The sequence below is a fragment of the Entelurus aequoreus genome, linkage group LG07 (assembly GCF_033978785.1).
Source record: "Entelurus aequoreus isolate RoL-2023_Sb linkage group LG07, RoL_Eaeq_v1.1, whole genome shotgun sequence".
Taxonomy (NCBI): Eukaryota; Metazoa; Chordata; class Actinopteri; order Syngnathiformes; family Syngnathidae; genus Entelurus; species Entelurus aequoreus.
Genome location: NC_084737.1, coordinates 44,999,828 through 45,017,975, shown reverse-complemented (window position 1 = coordinate 45,017,975; position 18,148 = coordinate 44,999,828). Strand labels below are relative to the sequence as shown.

At 39.5% G+C, this 18,148-nt stretch overlaps 1 protein-coding gene across 1 annotated transcript in view; it reads right to left on the bottom strand.

The window, feature by feature from the left end:
* Positions 1-4,911: 4,911 nt before the first annotated feature.
* LOC133653911 (sodium/hydrogen exchanger 8-like) overlaps positions 4,912-18,148 on the bottom strand; it is a 57,603-nt gene continuing 44,366 nt past the window's right edge. The window contains exons 7-16 of the mRNA XM_062053747.1: positions 13,417-13,451; positions 13,164-13,307; positions 10,019-10,157; positions 9,830-9,935; positions 9,612-9,728; positions 9,448-9,530; positions 9,239-9,350; positions 7,503-7,723; positions 6,819-6,965; positions 4,912-5,675 (exon numbers count right to left, since the gene is read on the bottom strand). Of these exons, the coding sequence (XP_061909731.1) occupies positions 5,565-5,675; positions 6,819-6,965; positions 7,503-7,723; positions 9,239-9,350; positions 9,448-9,530; positions 9,612-9,728; positions 9,830-9,935; positions 10,019-10,157; positions 13,164-13,307; positions 13,417-13,451 (1,215 nt within the window). The 3' untranslated portion in view covers positions 4,912-5,564. The remainder of the gene's footprint in view (positions 5,676-6,818; positions 6,966-7,502; positions 7,724-9,238; positions 9,351-9,447; positions 9,531-9,611; positions 9,729-9,829; positions 9,936-10,018; positions 10,158-13,163; positions 13,308-13,416; positions 13,452-18,148) is intronic.

Here is an 18,148-nt window from a genome sequence, read left to right as displayed (position 1 = left end):
AGGAGTTGTCGGTGCTTACCGGTAGTCAGAAAGAATATCGTGAGTGTAGCCTAATGTGTTTTACTGAGACGTGGCTGCACGACGATGTTCCGGATAGTAACGTCTCTATAAACGGGTTTTAAACGGTGCGCGCTAACCGGGACCGAACCAACGGCAAGCGGAAAGGAGGGGGGCTTGCTTTGTTTATTAGTAAGAAATATTGTCATCCCGGTCATATCACAATAAAAGAGCGCCACTGTGACCCGAATATAGAGATGTTAGCTGTAGGACTCATAGTATTTGCCCAGGGAGATTCCGCATGTTATCGTGATGGCAGTATACATCCGCCCCTCTGCTAACGCTGCAGCTGCCAGTGACGTCATCCACAGCTCGATAGCCAGACTCCAAACCAAGCACCCGAAAGCTCTCATCCTCATCTCGGGAGATTTTAACAATGTTACTATGGACTAATCACTACCCAACTTCACTCAGCATGTCAGCTGTCACACCAGAGGAAATAAGATCCTGGACCTGCTGGACGCAAACATCAAGGATGCGTATAGCTCCATACCACTACCAGAGCTGGGCCGGTCAGACCACAACCTTGTTTACCTCAACCCCTGTTATGTGCCTCTGGTCAAAAGACAGCCTGTGACCAAAAAAACAGTGAGAAGGCGATCAGAAGGGGTCCAAGAGACACTACAGGGCTGTTTTGAGGTAACTGACTGGCAGGTGCTCATGGAACCTCATGGAGAGGACTTTGACGGGCTCACAGAGTGCATCACAAACTATATCAACTTCTGTGTTGACTCAAATGTCCCATCAAGGACGGTCACCTGCTACCCAAACAACAAGCCGTGGGTGACCAAGGACATCAAAGCCCTACTGAATGAGAAGAAGAGGGCATTCAATGCTGGTAACAGGGAGGAGGTGAAAAGAGTTCAGGGGCTGCTGAAGACCAAACTCAGGGAGGCCAAGGAGAACTACAGGAGGAAGCTGGAAGGGAAGCTGAAGGACAACAACATGAAGGCGGTTTGGAGAGGATGCAGACCATCACCGGCCTCAAACCGTCGGGGGGTAGAGGGGTGGACGGAGACAAAGAGAGGGCCAATGACCTAAACCAGTTCTTTAACATGTTTGACACAGTAGCTCCGACAAGCTCCTGCCCCCCCCCCCCCCAAGACTTGCCAGCCGGCCCCCTGACAACTTCAGCGAAAAGCTCCTGCCCCCCCCCCCCCCAAGACTTGCCAGCCGGCCCCCTGACAACTTCAGCGAACCAATCCACACCCCCTCCCCTCCTCACAGCCCCCCTAACTCCAATGACTACTTACTTAACACCTCACCCTCAGCTTGATGACACCCCCCCCCCCCCCCCAACAACCTGAGACCCCCCCCAGTGTGTCTGTCTGCAGAACAGGTGAATGCACAGCTAAATAAGTTACAAACAGGCAAGGCCGCGGATCCTGACGGTGTGAGCCCCAGGGTGCTCAAAGCCTGCGCCCCACAGCTGTGTGGTGTGCTCCAGCACATCTTCAACATGAGCCTTATACTGCAGAAAGTCCCCACACTGTGGAAAACCTCATGCGTGGTCCCCATCCCCAAGTGCATGCGACCCAGCACGTCGAAGGACTACAGGCCGGTGGCTCTAACCTCCCATATCATGAAGACCATGGAGAGGTTGGTCCTGGAACAACTCCGCCCTACAGTCAAGCCCCACCTGGACCCACTCCAATTGGCCTACCAGCCCCGACTGGGAGTGGAGGACGCCGTCATCTACCTGCTGAACCGAGCCCACACCCACCTAGACAAGCCTGCGAGCAGTCTGAGGGTCATGTTTTTTGACTTCTCCAGTGCTTTCAATACTATACAGCCTGGGCTACTGGGTGTGAAGTTGGAGACGATGCAGGTGGAGGCCCCCTTGGTGTCCTGGGTTGTTGATTACCTGACTGACAAGACCACAGTACGTGCGACTGCAGGACTGTGTCTGACAGGCTGGTCAGCAACACCGGGGCCCCGCAGGGCACAGTCCTCTCCCCCTTCCTCTTCACCATCTACACCACCGATTTCCACTATCACTCAGAGTCCTGCCACCTTCAGAAGTTTTCTGATGACTCTGCGATAGTGGGGTGTATTGAGGATGGTGATGATGAGCGACGCTGAGATCATTATTCATGCGTTCGTTACGTCTCGTCTCGATTACTGTAACGTATTATTTTCGGGCCTCCCTATGTCTAGCATTAAAAGATTACAGTTGGTACAAAATGCGGCTGCAAGGCTTTTGACAAAAACAAGAAAGTTTGATCATATTACGCCTATACTGGCTCACTTGCACTGGCTTCCTGTGCACTTAAGATGCGACTTTAAGGTTTTACTACTTACGTATAAAATATTACACGGTTTAGCTCCAGCCTATCTCGCCGATTGTATTGTACCATATGTCCCGACAAGAAATCTGCGTTCAAAGAACTCCGGCTTATTAGTGATTCCCAGAGCCAAAAAAAAGTCTGCGGGCTATAGAGCGTTTTCTATTCGGGCTCCAGTACTCTGGAATGCCCTCCCGGTAACAGTTAGAGATGCTACCTCAGTAGAAGCATTTAAGTCCCATCTTAAAACTCATTTGTATAATCTAGCCTTTAAATAGACCCCCCCTTTTTTAGACCAGTTGATCTGCCGTTTCTTTTCTTCTCTCCTCTTCTCCCCTGTCCCTTGCGAGGGGGAGTCGCATAGGTCCGGTGGCCATGGATGAAGTGCTGGCTGTCCAGAGCCGGGACCCCGGGTGGACCACTAGCCTGTGCATCGGTTGGGGACATCTCTGCGCTGCTGACCCGTCTCCGCTCGGGATGGTTTCCTGTTGGCCCCGCTGTGGACTGGACTCCCGCTGATGTGTTGGATCCACTGTGGACTGGACTTTCACAATGTTATGTCAGACCCACTCGACATCCGTTGCTTTCGGTCTCCCCTAGAGGGGGGGGGTTACCCACATATGCGGTCCTCTCCAAGGTTTCTCATAGTCATTCACCGACGTCCCACTGGGGTGAGTTTTTCCTTGCCCGTATGTGGGCTCTGTACCGAGGATGTCGTTGTGGCTTGTACAGCCCTTTGAGACACTTGTGATTTAGGGCTATATAAATAAACATTGATTGATTGATGAGGAATACAGCGCACTGGTGGAGGACTTTGTCACATGGTGTGGAACGAACCACCTCCAACTCAATGTGACGAAGACCAAGGAGCTAGTTGTGGACCTGGGAAGGAGGAGGAGTACTCCGGTGACCCCCGTTTGCATCAGGGGGTCGATGTGGACATGGTTGAGGATTATAAATACCTTGGTGTACACATCGACAACAAGCTGTATGGGTAAAACACGCTGAGGCACTCTACAAGAAGGGACATAGCCGCCTCTACTTCCTCAGGAGGCTAGGATCCTTCAACGTCTGTACAAAGATGTTGACGATGTTCTACGAGTCGGTGGTGGCCTGCTGGGGCAGCGGGGTGAGAGCGAGGGACGCAAACAGACTGGACAAGCTGGTAAAGAAGGCCAGTAACGTGGTGGGAGTGGAGCTAGACTCTCTGGCGGTGGTGTCAGAGAGAAGTCTAGCAAAACTCCTAGCCATTATGAACAACACCTCCCACCCACTACACTCGGACCTTGCATAGAGAATGAGCACCTTCAGTGGAAGGCTCAGACTCCCAAAATGCAACACGGAACGACACAGGAGGTCCTTCATACCGACAGCCATCAGACTGTATAATGCATATGTTCTTTCTTGACTGCACTTAAATGTAGAATATATGTAGAATATATTTATATTATTTATATATTATATATATAATATATTATATATATTATATTATTTATTATTATTATTGTCAATTGTGAGCGAACCGTGGTGCTGAATTTCCCCCAGGGATCAATAAAGTACTTTCTATTCTATTCTATTCTATTCTATTCTATTCTATTCTAATCAGTGCAGCAGATAACTAAACTAATTGTACAAAAGTTAAAATAGTGTTCTGCTGTCTATGGTTGCAATAAGCACACTAATTATGTGAGAGTGTTTGTTTGTTTGGTTACTGAGTGCAGTTGGTCCGAGGTCGAGCACACGTCGTCATTCAATAAGGATATTACACATCCAGAGGCAAGTTAAAACTATTAGTGGCTTGTCATTTATTCCACTTTAATGAGCTATGAGTGTGTGGGATGCGTTTATATTTAATGATCAATTACACAACATAGCATAAAGACAATAACCCCAGTGAGATCTGCTTTATAAATTAAGCACAATTACAATGTTGCCAGTCAAATTAGTTGTAATCATTAATTCTTACTGTACTTACTGTCGTCAGGTTTTAAACAAATCAATGACTTGCAGTTCAGTATAACATTTTGAAAATGTTCCTGTATATTATTCTAACTTCAAAATTGCATTTGTGTCCAAATATAAGGGTCATTTTTAAAGATAATTGTATTTATGCAAGCAAATTGCCTTTGATTAATCACAGAATTAGTGTGATTAATCTGATTAAAGAAAATGAATCACTTGACAATCCTAATATACATTGTATATATATATATACATATATATATATATATATATATATATATATATATATATATATATATATACATATATATATATATATATATATATATACATATATATATATATATACATATATATATATATATATATATATATATATATATATATATATATATATATATATATATATATATATATATATATATATATATATATATATATATATATATATATATATATATATACATATATATATATATATATATATATACATATATATATATATATATATATATATATATATATATATATATATATATATATATATATATATATATATATATATATATATATATATATATATATATATATATATATATATGGCGAAGTTGGTAGAGTGGCCGTAATATAAACAAGATATTACATACACGACATGTCGTGTATGTAATATCTTGTTTTAGCCATGACTGCAGTCATGGCTAAAACATTCGGCAGCAGCTCCAATTTTGTGCTTCAATAATTTAGTTGCTTCCGTTTTGTGATTCCCTACCAAACTTGCTTGTTTTTTTTCAAGCTAAAACAGACACAAATATAATGTTTTTAAAAAATACAGAAGCAGCTGAGCTATTGAAACACCAAATTTGAGGCACTTCCAAAGCTTTTGGCTACAACTGTACCTAAAGTCAGTGCAAAAAAGAAAAAATGCTCTTGTATTTCTTGACAAGAAAACATTGTGTCCCTCAACAATGATAAACATACAGAACTTCACATGTTTTGTCCAACATCAGTGACCTGGCTCATATGCTTAGGAAGCTGTAGACAGAATGGCATTCAAGTACAAAACATTCATTTCTGCCTTCAGTCTTTTGCTAGTGCAGTATTGCTGAACATTCCAAGTGATGAAGCACATCCCAGCAGACTCTTCATCCACAAATGATGGCAGGTGAAGATAAAAAAGTGCGTGTGACTTTATCATTAAAGCCTTCGTCTCACATGCTGCACATATTCACAGTCAAGGTTGAAACGTGTCAGCCTTTTTTTTCACAGAAGTTCTGCTTCATCATCATCCTCCGAACCTGAGGGACCCTGCCGAACTTCTTCATACCATTTGTTGGTTAGAGTCTTCATTTGGATCCGTCCATGCATCAGGTCCTGCCAATGCAGTTATGGCACACAACATAAATCTCATCAAACAAACCACCATGTTTTTAGAATTAAAGTAAAGCAGTTAAATTGTGTAAACGGTTTTCTTGTCAGACAAAGAGGCTAAAACTAGAAAATACATTTATCCAACTGGGCATTTCTGAATGTTCGACCAAAACGTTAAATCCAGGCAGTTGAAAGGAAAGCCATCTGTGCCACTCAGGACCTCACACGCTACCTGCACCAATCATTCCTGCTACTACCCTCTGGCCACCGTTTTAACGTTCTATTTGCTCTTAAAAAAATGTACAGCTAATCCATACTTTAAAAACTGAAATGACAAAGATACTCTAGTTCAGGGATCGTCAATGTTTTCCAGGCCAAGGACCACCAAACTGATAAAAGATAAAGACAAAGATAGAGCGGATTGATCTAAAAAAAAATGTTTCGTCAATATCAATTAGGATACAATGGTATGCAGAGGTGTACTTCTAACTATTTTATTGGCAAATGTTATACTATTTATAGACGTGGCGGAGAATGGGGTGGGCACGCAAAATGTTTCTTCTTCCTGGGTGGGTGTAAGAGAAAACTAACTTTCTTCTTCCTGGGTGGGCGTAACAGAAAATTAGCTGTTACTAACGCGTTAAACGTGACAAATTATTTATTTTTTTTACTTGGCTGTAAGGAATTTGTTTTGAATTGCAATTAACTTAATTCCACTTCCTGTAATTCCAATTAATTTAAAATTCCTTCAAATGAGTTGAATTTAAATTTCAAATACAGAATTTTGCGCAAGCCAGATGTAAACATTCTTTCTAGAAGTTATAAATACAAAAAAAAACTGTATACACACCATTTTTGAGAATGTAGGTGACAAACATACAAGAAATGTAAAATACTGTTGTTAAAAATCACATGCTGCTGCCCAAGTGTGGATGCAGGAATGTCAGCAAAAGACCCTATATAAAACCTCTTGCAATTGTGTGGCTATTTATTTTGTAAAATGAATTTTTTTTACTGAATGGTCTGGTTTGAAAAATCCATCATACAAACATACGCAAAAAGTAATTGGCTCAAAGTATTGCTAGCAAAGTGATGAAGAAGCCTCCTGGGTGACGGGGAATTTCTGTCTCTCTCGCCATCTCTTACCTCTTGGGTGAGCCTCCGGGTGAAGAAAGGATTAAGGTACTTTGCATCAAGCCACATGAAGCCCTTCAGATCCTGTCTCTGGTATATGTGAGCCTCATATTCCTCCTCAGTCAGTTCTGATAGATGCTCCGACTCAACAGTATTTCCCTAGGCCGGGGGAGAGAAAAGAAGGTCAGGGGGAGCAGATAGAGCGAAATGAAAGAGGAATGGCTGACTAACTAGGCAGAGGGAAAACGGACGGAGGGAAGGAAGATGAGCCGTGGAAGAACATTTAAATAGGTGAACATGTTGATATTACACAGTCTCAAAAAAGCTTGCTTCTAAGGGGTTTGTAGTGGTAGAGACAAACAAGGTAAATTGATCTTGTAGATAGATTTCTCAGAGTGCAGCATTCATAATTCAAAAACAACATAAGCAAATATTGCTCACAGAATAACAGTTATATGACTAGGAGTAGTAAGTATACTAAGAAAGTTAGGTGTTTATTTCATTTTCTCTAGTTTCAAAGTGAGGGTGCCTAATGAGTGGTTCATGCTGTGCTAATCTTGTGGCCTTCACACACACCATCTCCAAGCCTTTGATTGTTTTTTCCCTCTGAAGTGAAATGTACTACTCTAATGGCAGAAGATGAAGAGGATGGCACAGCTTGCATCAATGTGACCTCTTACTGTGTATATGTCTTACCATTTTCTGAGTCTTGCTGAGATTAATGTCCTTCTTGTTCTTCCTCCGTGTCTGGCTATCCTCAATGTCCATGACACGGATGAGGGGCATGGTCCCACCCCCAAGGAGGAGGATGGTAAAGAGTACAATGATAATGGTGGTAGTGCCAATTAGTTGTCGCTTCTCAATGGGCTCCAGGCCAAGATGCAGGCTCAAGGCGTATGGGATTGCGCCTCTCAAACCTCAAAGAGGAAAGAATAAAAACAGTGAAATTATAATATTAAGAGCTCATTATTATTATCAGAATAGAAAATAATACCTATACCTTGAAATTCTAAGCAACTCAGTGACATATGAACCCAGTAGGTACAGCCATATTTTTTTTTCATTAACTGAAGGCTTTAAATCCTCATTACGTCAGAGCCATATACCTTCGCTGATAGGACATACAGTATGAGGCTGAATATACACAAGAGAAATTAAGTAAGTAACACAAACATGAGCCTATATGCCATTTCACCCAAGCTATTTCAAGTGTATGATATGATCAGTCAAAAATAATGTGTTGTTCTGTCACAAAACAACAATTACTAGAGATTTAAAGAGGATTGAATGTGATTGGACAGGTGACAAAAACATGTAGTTACTTGATCTTTAAAAGGGCACCTACAGTATATATTTTGTATTTTCTGACTAACATTTTTTTTTTTTTTTTTTTTTTTTTACAACGTTTGATACTTGTGTTAAACAATGCCAAAGTGTAAAATTTTAAGGTAATGCATTTTGCAGTGAGCTTGTACGCAGTTTTGGATGCCATTGTTCATAGGGTTGTTCAGTATAGCTATGTTTTGATGTGTCATTTAGACATTAAGTCAAGCTCTCAGCCAGAGGGAGAGAAGCTCCTCCTTTTCTGCTTCAGGCTATGAAGAAACACATAAAAAAAGTAAGATCAAGTATTATTTTCGTCTAATCGTGAAATGTGCAAAATAACACCGAAGTGTGACATGCAGTTGGATAAATGCTGCTAAACAGCTGGTTTTATGCACTCTCTAAATCAATTGGAGAGTGTGCAGGTGTACCTAATGTCGCGATCGGGTAAATCTATATAACGTTAATTAAGTTTATTTTCGACCGTGTCTGGGGGAAAAAAAGCAGTGACGACTTTATCATATATATTTATATATACAGTTTACATTTATAAATTATGATACATTTGGAGAGGGTGCGGCGTGGTTTCATTTGCAATGTAACTGTGGAGCAAAATGTACACTAAAGCATATACAATAAATATCATCTAGACCACAAGGAAGTGTTTCAAATGTGGAATACAATCATCATACCCTTTACCTTGAGCTACAATATCTCTTACACCAGGTGTTGGATGTCATTAAAATATTAGGATTGTAGCTTTGATAAACGACAGGGCTTCAAAAATGTTTATAAAAACAATTATGGAAAGTGACTTCAATTGAAGGACAATGCTATCTACCCGTTAATGGCAAACGACAACTCACCAGCAGATCAACAAGTTTGCATGTGACCTCAAATGCCTAGGATCAAAAGCAGTCATGCAAAATACAGTACCAACAAGAGGAGAGTATAGATGAAATGTAAAATACCTTTATCCCTTAAGAGTTCAAAGGCTGAATGTGATTAACCTCTGACAGGACTCAGACTCAGTCTAATTGTGAGACTTTTTTACCGAAACATGTCTTCCCATTATCCTCGGACAAAAAACTTTGACCGTATCAACTCACCACTGAACCACATGATGAACATCATCTTCGGTGTGATCTTGTGGTCTCGGCAAAAGTTAAGTAGGAATGACAGAGGAAAGATGTTTACGGCTCGGCCCAGAAGAACCAGGACCTATGAAAAGACAAACAGCAGTCATGCTCACGTTGATGGAGGAAAAAACTAAACAAAAACTACTGCGATTAATGTCAAGAAAACAAAAAGTACTTACAATGCACCAGATGACAAATGATATTTCAAATTTGTGAGGAAAGCTGAAGATGGATAGTCCAAGAAAGGCAAACACACACGTCTCTGGAGGCAGAAGTAAAACGTTGTCTCTAGCAATAATGTCGTAGAATTTGCATTGCAGACAAGAGATGAGAATCCACTGACCACACATAAAGGCAACACTGCGCAGTGTCTGTTGCATGAGGATTTGGGTCACTGGAGACAGGTTGTGATGGGTGTAATGAGACATCACAATACCAGCAAACAGGATGGACATAATTCCTGTGGGTGGAGGATGGTGCAGTTCAGCCTCAGATATTGTAATCAACCCCCCACCCCAAAAAAATAATATCAGTCGTACTTTAAGTGTGTTATGTACCTACCAGACAGTTTAATACCCTCTGCCAGGCCATAGGGGAGGTAAGCAAAGATGATCATCATGCCAAACTCCAGTGATGGAGTGTTCCTCAAGTCAAAGTGTTTTAGAAACTGATGTGCACGTTAGGGAAAAAGACTGCATGACATAGATGTGACAATAGCAGGCAAACAGAACCACCCAACTATGCGGATACGAGAGCAGAGATGAGTCCTGTGAGGGTTCCCAAGGCAGCAGAACCAAAGAACATTTGGAGAAAATAACTTACTGCTTGCAAGAATGTCTCCCAACCTGTTACCATGTTGGTTTCTGAGCGGGAAAAGCCCTCTGCTGTGCTGAAAAAAGCAGAAAGATTTTATTTTTATTTTTAAATGCTGACCAAGATTAGTAATACCTTCACCTGACTCTAGATGGCAGACACACACCAAAATTCAACTGTACAGAAACAAAGCAGTGAGTTTGGTTTACTGTGCCCATATTCTCACCATCAAAATCCTGGTTACAAACAGAGGTAATTTATGTCACATCAAGCTTTTAATGACTTATGGTGAGCAACCATTTGAAATATTTTAATCTGAATATATCTGGTAACTGTCTGTAACCCAACATTGGAGCTTCAAGTGTCAGATTGTGCACAACATTAACTGCTACCTTAATTATTGTGCAGCTATACCAGGGTCTCTGCAGGTTTCAACATGTCAAATTTAAGACTCTCTAAGACTTTTTTAAGACCATCTTGAAAATAATTTAAGACCATTTCACATCCATATGGACAAAAATACAATGACAAAGTAAAATCAGAGGTCCAGAATGAATTTAACGTATATTAATTAATTCACTGCTCCTTCATATTGGAAAACAAAATGGTTAAACTAACTAAATACACCAGGAAATTCTCTAGTGTAAACTAATTGAAAAAAATATTAGCAAACAATTTTCAGATTTGCCATAGAAGTGTTTTCTTGCAAAAGGTGTAGTGTGCTTCATATCAAGTGTATTCATGTAAGATCAACATCAGCAACGGTAGAGGAAACCACAACAATATATTGTCTGTGAAAGGCACAGTTAGCATCTCTGCTAAAGCTAAACGGTTAACTTTGGTAATGTTTTTTTCGGCTGTCAGAGTTGAGCAAAAACATCTACAGTACTACTGTATCTGCACAAAGTTGTGAAAAACAGTGTGTGCAGACATAGTGATTGTCTAAAAAGAAGGTAGGCCATTATGGCTTGCAAGCCTCAAACAGAATTTGGATGTGGATAATATTCAAATGTGCTCAGCTCATTTTGTATCTGGTGTGTATGGATATATTGCTAATACACAAGGATTATTTTTTTTTTAGGCATGACAAGATGACATTCGCAAATGTCCAATGCTTTCCTCACCCCTCAATAAGATAAGTGTAAACACTAAACAGGTATCCACTTTTAATGTTGGTTGCTGTATAAACTTGGAGAAAAGATTAGGCATGAGAAGCTGACCTGAAATTATTGGAACAAATAATATAAATAATATAAGGTATATTTTTATAGTTTTACTGCTGAGTACACTACTACCACAGATACATTAGTGTGTACTGACTGTATGTAATAGTATGATTTTACTACTAAACATCTCATATTGATCTCCTTCGGCAATTGGCGCCACTTAACCCACATAATACTCCTTGGGGGAGGTGGGGTTATTTAGCTTTGTAAAGTTGTGCAAGTGTCTGTGTCGTCTCAGCATCTTTTGACACGGACTTATCCCGGATTTTTGACTTTGACATTATCATTCCATTCACTTTCACCGCCATGTTTACAAACGCTTCCCTCCTCGATGGCTGCACATCTGGGTACTAAACACTTTATACATTTCCATCCACCGTGTTGAACCATGCATTAAATTGATCGTTCAGGAGACACAAATTGTTTAACATTTACTTACCCATCTTATGCAAGTAATTTGGCTTTGCTGTGGGCTTTCGTTAAGTTTTCTTCGCTGCTATGCTAACTAAGCTGTCAACACACAGCTGCGCGCGCACAGCAATAGCTGCTGGTGTTCGATAAAATCTGACCGGGAAGCACAGTTAGTGCCGCTGTGTAGCTACGGTATAGCGTCCTCAAAAATCGAAACATTTCAAAGCGAGACTGATGTTTATGCATGTTTTAAAATCTCAAATAATTGCAATTAGAAGTTATAACTTCTAATTGTGACAGATTGAGGCAAAGTTTCTAAACTTTGTAAAACACTTCTGCAGGGACTAGTTGAAACGTTGGCTTTGAATGGCTTTAATTTGTTGTGTCTGTACATGCACAGGAGGTTTTCAAATATGAAAGGATTAAAAAAAGGATGCAATGTCTGCTGTGCAGTGTTTAAAAAAAGTGAGCAGGGCCATATATGACTCCAAGTGCCACCCTTCCGCAGTAACATTGTTCATTTTCTGTGTGCGCGTGCATATCCTGAAGGTTTGAACAAGCAAATGATCGAACACGAGGACCCTCTAAGCATCTACAGTAGCTAAATGTGACATACAGCAGCCCTCTGAATTCCTTGAATTCCTTCTAAGTCTATAACAAGATCTGATAGCTCAGTTACAGCTCTTTTTATTACCAAATATGTGTTATATTGTTTTATGTTGCACGATTGCACCAAGAAAAATTCCTAGTTTGTGAACCCGTTCTCAAACAATGGCATTAAAACTATTCTGATTCTGATTCTGATTTAATGCTTAAAACACATTGGAAAGTTAGCGCCTTCTAAGCATCCGCGTAAAGGTTGCAAACAGCCACTTTAACTCCAGGGACGTGATGTTATGTAGACATTATTATGAACAACAGACTTTTTCTTCAAAAATAAAAATAAAAATAAAAATTAAGTTTTAATGACAAAAAATTTACTGAACAAGCAGAGTGCCACATTCAGCTGTACGTGACTGAAAAGATAAGTATTGTGTTTCTGTTAGACATGTCTAGATTCTTTGTGATCATGTGTGTAGGTGTGTATGTAAGAGGCAGAAATTATTGTCCTCATTAGTTGGTGCTAGTTAGCTATTCCTATTGCTAAAATAGCTTTTATTCCTGGAGCTAATATATGGATATTGAATTAACACTATAGCCTTTGTTTATAGGAAACATATACAGCCGTGTTGATACTGTAGATTTTAGTTTTGTTTCTCTCTTTATGTCAGTGCATGGGCAGTACCCATCACTTCACCTGAGCCCTTTCCTTTATAGTGTCTTATATTCGCAGTTCCTTTGGTGACAACTGTGTCAACATCAAGAAGAGCAAAAAGTGTGTCAATATTTGCCTTCCAAAGTAAAAAAAAAAAAAAGCTACCAATTTCAAATAAATATATTCTTACTTTGTAAGGACGATGGAGACTGCGTCGTTAAGGATGCTCTCACCAAACACCAACATGTTTAAGACAGGATCCACATTGAGGGCATTAAAGATGGCTATTGTGGCAACAGGGTCCACAGCTGAGATGAGTGAGCCAAAGGCAAAACTTCAGCAGAGGAAAAGCAAGTTTAGGAATGTATACTGTAATCTATGTATACCAATGATATATAGAAATATTTACTGTAATATTATTATTGTAAGAAGACAATACTCACCTATCTGTCATGGTCATCTTGTAGATCACATCTGCCTGTATGGAAAAAACAAAAATTGCAAAAAATACTAAATCATAATCATCTATACCAGGGGTTCTCAAAAGTTTTGGGACCAGGGACCGCTTACAGCAGAGGACCCCCTTATAATCCTCTTGCAGATTAAAAACATATACGAAAAATAAAAATTCCGCCATTTGTACTAGATGCCATTGAAATTATTTATACATCAAACATTTTTGTGACGGAGTATAAGTCTCCGTTTAAGCTGTGTACACGCTGAGGAGTTTTGGAACTCTTCACCTTGGCCAGCGTTTGCAAAAGTATGCATTTTTAAAAACTAAATCATGCGTTTGCGTGTGGACAAGAGGCCTAAACGCAGAGAAAAATATGCATTTATTAAGTATCCGTGGTCGTGTGGACATGGCCTAAGTCAGGGATTTTAAACTACTGCTCATGGGCCAAGTGCGGCCTGCCGGCCTGTTCATTTTGGCCCACAAGCCGTCATGAGTTTATTAATAAGGAATCTGGCCCGCGGGGTGACTCCACCTATATTTTAAATATCTGACAGTGTAATTGCTGCAACTTTGCCACCATCTTGCAAATACTTTTCAACTTATATTCAATTGAATAGACTGCAAAGACAAGGTATTTAATGTTCGAACTGAGAAACTTAATTTTTTTTGGCAAATAATCATTAACTTAGAATTTAATGGCAGAAACAAACTGCAAAATAGTTGGCACAGGGGCATTTTTACCACTGTTACATGGCCTTTCCTTTTAACAAAACTCAGTAATTGTTTGGGAACAGAGGAGACCAATTTTTGAAACTTTTCAGGTTTAATTCTTTCCCATTCTTGCTTGGTGTACAGCTTAAGTTGTTCAACAGTCTGTGGTGTCCTTTGTTGTATTTTACGCTTCATAATGCACCACACATTTTCAATGGGAGACAGGTCTGGATTACATGCAGGCCAGTCTAGTACCAGCACTCTTTTACTATGAAGCCACGCTGTTGTGACACGTGGCTTGGCATTGTCTTGCTGAAATAAGCAGGGGCGTCCATGATAACGTTGCTTGGATGGCAACAAATGTTGCTCCGAAACCTGTATGTACAGTACCTTTCAGCATTAATGGTGCCTTCACAGATGTGTAAGTTGTGCACTAATACACCCCCATACCATCACAGATGCTGGCTTTTGAACTTTGCGCCTATAACCAGTACGGACAGTTCTTTTCCTCTTTGTTCCGGATGAGACGACGTCCACAGTTTCCAAAAACAATTTGAAATGTGGACTCGTCAGACCACAGAACACTTTTTCACTTTGCATCAATCCATCTCAGATAAGCTCGGGCCCAGCGAAGTCGGCTGCGTTTTTGGGTGTTGTTGATACTGTAAATGGCTTTCACATTGCATAGTAGAGTTTTAACTTGCACTTACAGATGTAGCGACAAACTGTAGTTACTGACAGTGGTTTTCTAAAGTGTTCCTGAGCTCATGTGGTGATATATTTTACACACTGATGTCGGTTTTTAATGCAGTACCGCCTGAGGGAATCGAATGTCACGGGTATTGCCGCTTACGTGCAGTGATTTCTCCAGGTTTTCTGAACCTTTTGATGTTATTACAGACATTAGATAGTGATATCCCTAAATTCCTTGCAGTAGCTCGTTGAGAAATGTTGTTCTTAAACTGTTTGACAATTTGCTCACGAATTTGTTCATAAAGTGGTGAACCTCGCCCCATCCTTGTTTGTGAATGACTGAGCATTGTATGGATGCTGCTTTTATACCCAATCATGGCACCAACCCGTTCCCAATTAGCCTGTTCACCTGTGGGATTTTCGAAATAAGTGTTTGATGAGCATTCCTCAACTTTATCAGTCATGTTGAAGGCATCAAATTCCTAAAGAGCTAATATTTGCAAAAAAATAACGTTTACCAGTTCGAACGTTACATTTTTTGTCTTTGCAGTCTATTCAATTGAATATAGGTTGAAAATGATTTTAAAATCATTGTATTGAGTTTTTATTTACGATTTACACAATGTGCCAACTTCACTGGTTTTGGGTTTTGTACATATTGGTCATTTGAAATTCAGCTCGCCTGCTGAAAAAGTGTGGGCTGGTGTACACAGCACAGCATTTTTATATATGACTCAATCCAAACAACCTTTACCACTCATGGCACAAATAAACTAAAGTCAACACACATGATCACACATAACACAACCTGCTCACTGAACTTTGTGGATATATAAAAAATGTCCCAACACAACACATCATTCAAAATGAAACCCATTTAAATAATCTACAATGCATGATGAGAAAAATGCAAAACACTCTCTCCACACTTATCCCTGTTTGGCACATTTAAGCTGCTTCATATTTCTGATTGATTACAAAACTTTAAAGATGTCGTCGAGGAAGTAAGCAAGGTCAGAGTCGAACTTTCATATACAGTATTACATATCACTGCTCAAAAAAATTAAAGAAACACTGTGAAAACACATCAGATCAATGGTGAAAAAAAAAATGTCGGATATCTATACTGATATGAACAGTTTAATGTCTCAGGAACAAAAGGATGCCACATCTTTTGATGGAAATAAAAGTTTTCAGCCTACCCATAGCAAAGCAAAATTGAAGATGAGATCTCATGTATGTTTTATATACATCTCCTAGACATAAAAGAGCACTAATCGATACCAAAGTAGTTTTCTCATTCTTCTCAGATGTATCTCCTGAGAAATAAGGCTCACAGGGAGCACTGTGAGAGATCTCAAAGTTGTCTCACAGTTATCTCTTTTCCCGATTTCAACTAAGACCAAAATGAGAGATGAATGAGCTGGTCTCCAATATGTCTCAATTATGTCTCAGTGAGAGATATACATGGTTTTGTTTCTCACTACTCACTGTTTGAGTTCTCAGATGTCTCTTTTCTATTTCGGCAAAAAGAAAATTGATGAGTATTGGTTTCAATATGTCTCAATGATGTCTCAGTGAGAGATATACTTGGTTTTGTCTCTCACTGCTCACCATTTGAGTTGTCAGATATGCCTCTTTTCTATCTTAGGAAAAATAAATGTAAAATACATTTTAATTTGCACAATTTAATTATACCTCAATCATACTCCAGTTTATCTAATGCCAACATTTGAAGAAAATAATTAATTCAGGCAATATGGATATATGGTTTGTAATATGGTTTATTTACATAATGTTCTACTTAATTTGTTGATTTCTTATACACACACCATGTACAGTAACTCAGTGACTACAATTGTGAGATTTAAAACTGAACCCAAACAATACTGATATGATCACAAGACACTTTTTAAGACCTTTTAATATTTGTGAACTTTCTAGAGCAATGGTTCTCAAACTCTTTTCACAAAGTACCACTTCAGAAAACATTTGGCTCTCCAACCACCATGATAAGGACTAATATTAAAATACAGTAGTGTAGTAGGCTTAAATATTCATAAAAAAAGACAGTGGTTTTATTTAAAAAGTAAATTTAATATATTGGCCACTGAAATATTACAGACAATGCAAAAACTTAATCAACAATGACACTCCGTATACAGTACATATTTACAGACGTTTACAGCATCCACGGCAACATCACATCGGTGTGTATTTTCAGAGCATTTATAACAATGATCAAATATTTGATTTGTGGCTTCTTAGGCCAGTTCAGTTCTTAATTAGTTAAAACTTTTCAAGTGTGTTTGGGAAATGAACTGCAAACACAATGCCAAGCATAGATGTGAAGTCAAGGAAAACAACTTTACCCAATATGTCATCCAAGGATACTACTGTACTGGCAGAGGTTTCCAATAGGGGAATAACATGACTGCATGTACCATTTGTTACACTATCTTGCAGCAAAGAAAAACCTGCATGTTTAAATTCACGAACGGGGGCCCATTTGGCACATGATTGTGCTATGGTAAAGAAGAAATCAATCTGTTCATACTTTGTTTGTCCGTCATTTGAAAAAAAAACTAAAATTGTTTCTTCTATTACCTTTATCATAGTATTTTTGATGTGAGATAATTTCTCTTAACGTGTGCCCTGTGAAAGATGCCTACTGTTCCAGAATTGATGCAGTCACCAGCATGTACAGTATTTGCAATGCAGAGAGGTGAACTGTGTCCAATGGAAGTTCACTAGATGCTCCATATAGTTTAATCCTAGACAAATCGTTGTTTTCCTGACAGAAACTATCATCTTTAGTCATATGTCTGTAAAATTCAGCTATGACATTCCCTGGGTTAATAGTTTGTGAAATAACAGGAATAGACTGCACAAGTTAGACTGCATTTACCATCTGCATAGGTATATTTTGAGTACCATGTATGAGCCTTAACAAATATACATTTTTGTCTTCAAAGTGGAAACATGAATGAGTCCATAATGGACCAAGGGCCCTGACATTGTCTGCCAGGTGCACAAGAAGGTGTACATTTGCAGTTTCGTACCGCTCACCATAGAGTGCAGCCATTTGAGAACAAACATTCCACAATAGTTTTTCTGCATGATGGATCTGTTCAACCGATATAGAGTCCATCAACAAAATGAAAATGGCTTCACTTAGTAGAAGGAAGTGGTTGTAGTACATTGTTGCAAGAATTCCACGGAAAATAACCGTTTTTTGATTGATTGATTGATTGAGACTTTTATTAGTAGATTGCACAGTACAGTACATATTCCGTACAATTGACCACTAAATG